We start from the raw sequence: 6,009 nt of genomic DNA on the forward strand, positions 1-6,009 counted from the left end.
AGCTATCAGGTATCAAAAGATCCAAAACAAACAACTACGTCTATGAGAAAGAGGGGGGTTGGAGTAGAGACCTAAAGCCCATCTGTAGATAGTTGGATATCTCCATCAAAGAAGTGGTATAAGGAAGGGATGACTCAATCAAGCCGTAGGATAGTACCTATGAACCACACATCATCCCTCTAGTTCCTAAATATTTCCTCCCCCCTCTACCATGATTGAGTTCTACTTTACAAACCTGGATAGACCGGAGAACACACACTGGTACAGATAAGAGCTCTCCACACATGGAATTCAGGAAAGACAAACCCCTCAGGAACAGTCATGGAAGTAGTGATATCTTGAGGGTGGGGGATGGACAGGGAGGGAGAAGAGTGAGAAAGGTGGAACCCATCACAAGATTGAATGTATACTTCCCCAAAGGAGACAAATAACATAAATGTGGGTGAAGGGAGGCAACAGACAGTGTGAGATACAAAATAACAATAACAATATATAATTGATCAAGGATCCACAGGGGTGGGAGGGTGGGGGAGGTAGGGGGGAAAGAAGAGCTGATACCAAAGGCTCAAGTAGAAAGAAAATGTTTTGGAAATGTTGACAGTAACCTACATACAAGTGTGCTTAATACCAGTGAATGATGCATTGTTATATGATTTGTAAGAGCACCCCCCCAATAAAATGATTAATAAAAAATAGAAACATCTGAAAACCCCATCCTGTCGGCATACCGCAAATCACATTCCATTCCACAGCAAGCCTGGGTTGGTTCTCAGTAGCCATCCTTGCCCTCGGTGGCTTGTAGTGTGGTGGGGACATGGGCAAAAAGACGCAGATGAGCACCAAGGAAGCCCAGGCCCTGCCCTGCCTAGGCACAGGGCCATCAGGGGGTTCCCCATAGCTCTGCAGACAGTCTGCTTCTTTAAGAATTGACAGCTCCGGAAAGCCTATGGGGGTCAACATGACACTGTCCGATAGTGCCACTTTGGGTCCGAATCGGCTGGTAATGGGGGTTAAGGTGGGGTGAGCGCACTTGACCTTTGGGTCACCAGGGCATTGACAGGCAAGTCTGGAGATCCCTGAGCTCTGTCCTCTACCCAAATGGATGGGGGTGTGAGGGGATGTGGGGGTGACCCTTGGTACAGTCCATAGCTTAGAGCCTTCTTTATGAGGGGCCCTGAAAGAGTGCATGGATAAAGGGAATTGAAAGACAGCCCGGGAAGAGCAGAAGAGATTACCGATCAAAGGTCATTTCATCAGAATTGGCCTCTTCCCATTTGATGAAACTCTGCCCACCCACAGCTGAGCTCGACGGCTGGTGAGATACCCCCGAAAGCCGTTTCCTGCCCCATCCCCACCCCTTCGCCTCTAGTTTAGTTTCACCTCCTTTAAACTCGAGGCCAACTCAGAGCGACCCACAGGACAGAGGAGAACTGCCGTTGTGGGTTTCTGAGAAGATCGGCTCTTTAGGAGAGGAGACAGCCTCATCTTTCTCCCACGGAGCAGCGAGTGGATTTGAACTGGTCGACATGTGGCTCCATGCCACCGGGGCTTCCCGGGGCCTACACTGGAGCATGTTGGAGGAGTTTCAGGTTTGCAGCCTGAGCACGTCTGATTCGCTGTGCCACTGCTCACGGTGTGGCTTGTGTAACATTCTATTTGCGAGGACGGCTTACATGTTTCCTTTTTGAATCCCCCAGAGCCGTTTACCATGCCCAGCGGGCCTGCGAAAACGGTGGGCTGGGTGAATGGCTGGGTCAGCAGGAGCCTGCTGAGAGCTGCTTATCAGGCTGCCTCATCCAATGGAGTCAGGGCCAGAGGATGGATAGGTGCCGGCTGTGCCCTGGCCAGCTTGCCATGGGAGAAGCAGGGGGCCGTCCGTGGCTTCGGGAGGTGGTGGGTGCAGACTGGCAGCTTTCCAGCCTCCTCCGCAGCATCACAGGGCCATGGCACGTGATGTCCCCGCACTCCACACGTCCACCCTGAAAGCTGCTTTGCCAATTGACCACTTGCTCCTGCTCTCCTTTCCACAGCGGTCCCTGTCGGCCTGCTCGCTGGTGGCAGAAGATGCCCTGAAGACTTCTTCCCAGGACGTGGCCTGGAGCCAGCCGTGGGAGCAGGGCCAGTGCCCCAGAGAGGAGTCCTCGCTGCCCAGCTGGAGGAGCCTGGACAGGCTGCACAACTCAAGTAACTGGTTTAAGCAGCACCTAACAGGTCTGTGGGCCCCAGGTGCTATCTCTGCTTCTCATACGTCCGAACCAGAGTGTGACAACTCAGGGGGGCTCGGCCACCAGGTCCCACCGCCTGTGGCAAGAGCCACCCCAAGGCCCTTTCTTCCTCACCCTCACCCAGGTAGAGGAATTCAGGCCTCTGATCAGGTTCAGCCTTCCTGGAGAGCCCTAGGACGAGGGGAGTGCGCCTAGCAAGGGCGTGCAAGAGAGCCAGGCATCGCCGCAGCCTGCTCAAGGTGTCTTTGTCCTTCCAGGAGGACAAGTCACAGCTGGGCCTAGCCCACCCTCCCCCCAAGCCGAATGCTTTCCTCACTCAGCTATGTGCAGTGGGAGCGAGGCGCATAATCATCATGAACCACTTTCTCAGTCCGTGCTGTACACCGGATCTAGACCTACATACACACACACAACAAACCAGCCCAAGTCGAGCAGCCGAGCCCCAGCATGCTGTCATTCCTCACGTACAAGGGGGTAGGGTCAAGGACAGCTATACAGACGGAATCTGTCCATGGGTATCAGGCTCAGCAAACAGCACGGGGCTTTTGGTTTTTGTTTTATTTTGATTTTTTAAACAATCCTTCTCAAGATTTTCCCGAACAGACTGTTGCGGGGTTACCCTGAGTGTCCGTCAGAAGAAACCCTGATGCTGGGGAGACACAGGGGACACATGACAATTGGTTGACAGGCGTGCTTTGGGTTTTAAAAGTTCTTTTATAAAAAAAAAAGCTCTTTTCCTTCCTAGGCATGACTTTCTGTCCCCACTGCCCAGCACATCGATGTATCTATAGCCCGTCATCCACTTTTCCTTGCGCTGGCCCCACCCTCTTCCCCTCTCCCCCCTTTCTGCCCCCTTTCCCTTCTGCCTTCCCCCCATCCCATGAAAATTCCAACCCAAAAAAGGGACTTATGATCCACAGGGCATATGAGGATATGCTGTAAGAGCTTCGAGAAGCGTCAGTCACTAGCCTGGTAAAGCCAGCTTCTGTGTGTGTACTACTTCCTGTATTCCTCCTACAGTGTCGTGGGCAAGCACTACCATTACCTTGGATGGCGGATGAGAACAGGGACACTGGGGTTTGGTGACATCCAAGATCCCATAGCTAATGTGGGCAGAGCTGCTCCTCAGACCCAAGCATCATTGGCTCGTGACACCACACTACCATGTCCATCCCACGCCTGTGTGGAAGCAAGTTGTCTCCCACCTTTAAACAAAATCACACACGTACCAAAATTTAGCCTTGTGAGCTGATGACCAATCCATAGGGCAGTGTAGACATTTCTAAAAAGCAACTCGATTTCACAAGAGAGTTCCCCTGCTGGATGATAAGCAATCCGTGTAAAACGGCAAAGGACATTGGTTTTCAGACCACGATTTGGGGTGTGTCATAAAACGGAGCACCCCTGTGTCAGGCATCAGTTGCCTATGAGCACAGCACAGCTCGACAGCATCCCGAGAGAAGACCCAGGCTCTAGTTGAGACACCCCGGCGCCTCTCGGGTTGCAGATGGGAAGAAGAAAGACAAGGCTGGATTTCTGAGGAAGGCCCCGCCCGGACATATTCCAGAGACCTCGAGAGCCTGTCTCCTCTCCCCCCCACCCCCGCCCCAAAAGACCAAACTCATTGCCAGCAAATTGATTCCAACTCATGACACAGTTCCACCCTCTAACACATGGGGTTGCTGTGTGTGTGTGTGTGTGTGTGTGTGTGTGTGTGTGTGTGTGTAAGAGAGAGACATAGAGAGAAACTGAGACACAGAGAAAGATGTTTATCAGGAAGCCAATAACTCCTGGGATTGTTTCCCCAGCTCAGCAGAGCAGAAGAGAGGTGGCCCTGGAGGGGAAGGGCAGCTCAGAAGGCTACTGTCCACTCCTGGGTTCTTTTCAGCAGTTCTGTTTGAGCCTCAGGAGAAAGGGCAGTTCACGGCCCATCAGCCTGCAGTGCAGACAGCCTTAGGGACAAGGTGGGCCAGGCAAGCCACAGCCACCCCACCGTCAGCCTTGGCTGTGCTGAGAGCAGCCCCGTGTCTTCCCCAAACACCTTTTCCCTCTATAGCCCTTGCCTGTCTGCAAAGCTGGGGAGATAAAGATGGATCCAGACCCAGTCCCTGTTCCTGAATTGCTCACCAAGAGCTGCCCACACACCAGAAAGGAAATGGCCCCCTCGATTCCTGGGCCCCCGACACACACACACATTTTTAAAAAAAAATGAACCCAAGCCACAGGTTCTGCTGCCAGCTGCTGTGCCTGGAGCGACAGGTCTGGACCAGGTACCTACGGCTAAAGGAGACACCGGGCCGTGTTGCTTCCACTCCCAGACACAGAAGCACAAAGCAGCTGTTAGCCCCACCTGCAGAACAGTCCTGGGGACCCAGCCTAGTCTTCACAGATGCCCCGCACAGACCCATTCCGGGCAACCAGAGTCTGGGCCGCCGTCTGAGCACCACTGCAGCCCTGCACGGCCATGCTGCACAGCCGACCAGCACCGCCCACCATGGTCTAGATCAGCGGTTCTCAACATGTGGGTCGTGACCCTTTCACGGGGGTCACCTAAGACCATCGGAAGACACAGAACTATTTCACAGTACATAATTACATATTGTTTTGTGATGAATCACGATGCTTTAATTATATTCGATTTGTCACAATGACACTACATCCTGCCTACCAGATATTTACATGAGGGTTCATCACAGTAGCAAAATGACAGCTATGAAGTAGCAACGAAAATAATTTTATGGTTGGGCGTCACCACGTGAGGAACTGTATTAAAGGGTCGCGGCATTAGGAAGGTTGGGAACCACTGGTCTAGAGTCACGAACAGCCCGGGGCTCAGAAGATGTGCCTGCTCCCAGCTCCTGCAGTTAGATACCAGCTCTGTGACCTCTAGCGAGTTCATGCCACTCGCCTGGGCTCCCCACTCGTCTGTAAAACGAGATCGGAAACTCCAACCTCTTCCATGCCTCCAAGCCTTCCCTGGAGGAAGTGTGATAAATAAACACACACTTTTTCCGCACAGGGCAGGAGTTGTTAGCGGTCTTACCTGCAGACACCCAGGCCTGTCAGGTGGAGCAAGGCAGGTGGGGAAGTCACCTCCCTCCAAATGAGCATCTGAGCATCTGAGGTCAAGGCAGGAGAACCCAGAGCTACCGGCTCCACTCCTTCCTTCTGCCTGTCTCCCCCGGAGAGACTGGAGTGGCCCGGGACTGGGATGCCATGAAACAGGACTGCCCTGGACGTACAGGTCCTCTCCTTCCAAGAAGCTCGAGGGGCCTGGAAACCTCAAGGAACCTCATGGGGTCTTTCCTCTTGGTGGGCCGACGCACCAGTCATGGGGAGACCAACAAGTGGAAACCCACCCACCTTTCTGTATCAGAAAACAACAACAACACACCCACTGCATTGAGTAATGGGACGGAATAGAACTGCTCCCTAGGGCAGAAACCAGAGGTTGCATCCCCACCCCGCCAGGGCTCTGGAATCATCCTGGATCCCTGGTGGCATAGAGGGTTACGTGTTGGGCTGCCACCAGCCAGGTCAGTCGTTCAAAACGACCCGCCCCTACTCAGGAGCAAAAATGAGGCTTTCTGCTCTTGTAAACAGTTACCTGCTCGGAAATCCACGGGGACAGGCCCATCCTGCCCTGCAGGGTCAGAATCAACCCCCTGACTTTGTGCTGGGGGCTTTGAAAAACAGTCCTGGAGAATGTCGAGATTACAAACGATTTTCATTGCCGGCAGGGTGCTGAGTAATTTTATTTTATTTTATTCTTTTTTTTTTTTTT

General features: G+C 52.9%; 1 protein-coding gene across 1 annotated transcript in view; it reads left to right on the top strand.

Annotated features, from left to right (window-relative positions):
- LOC101648271 (myosin VIIA and Rab interacting protein) overlaps positions 1-6,009 on the top strand; it is a 349,534-nt gene that overhangs the window by 273,512 nt on the left and 70,013 nt on the right. The window contains exons 9-10 of the mRNA XM_004708673.2: positions 2,031-2,211; positions 3,733-3,803. Coding sequence (XP_004708730.1) covers positions 2,031-2,211; positions 3,733-3,803 — 252 coding nt within the window. The remainder of the gene's footprint in view (positions 1-2,030; positions 2,212-3,732; positions 3,804-6,009) is intronic.

Source organism: Echinops telfairi, unplaced genomic scaffold, assembly GCF_000313985.2.
Source record: "Echinops telfairi isolate 266 unplaced genomic scaffold, ASM31398v2 ScPeMD7_4225;HRSCAF=4972, whole genome shotgun sequence".
NCBI classification, from domain to species: domain Eukaryota; kingdom Metazoa; phylum Chordata; class Mammalia; order Afrosoricida; family Tenrecidae; genus Echinops; species Echinops telfairi.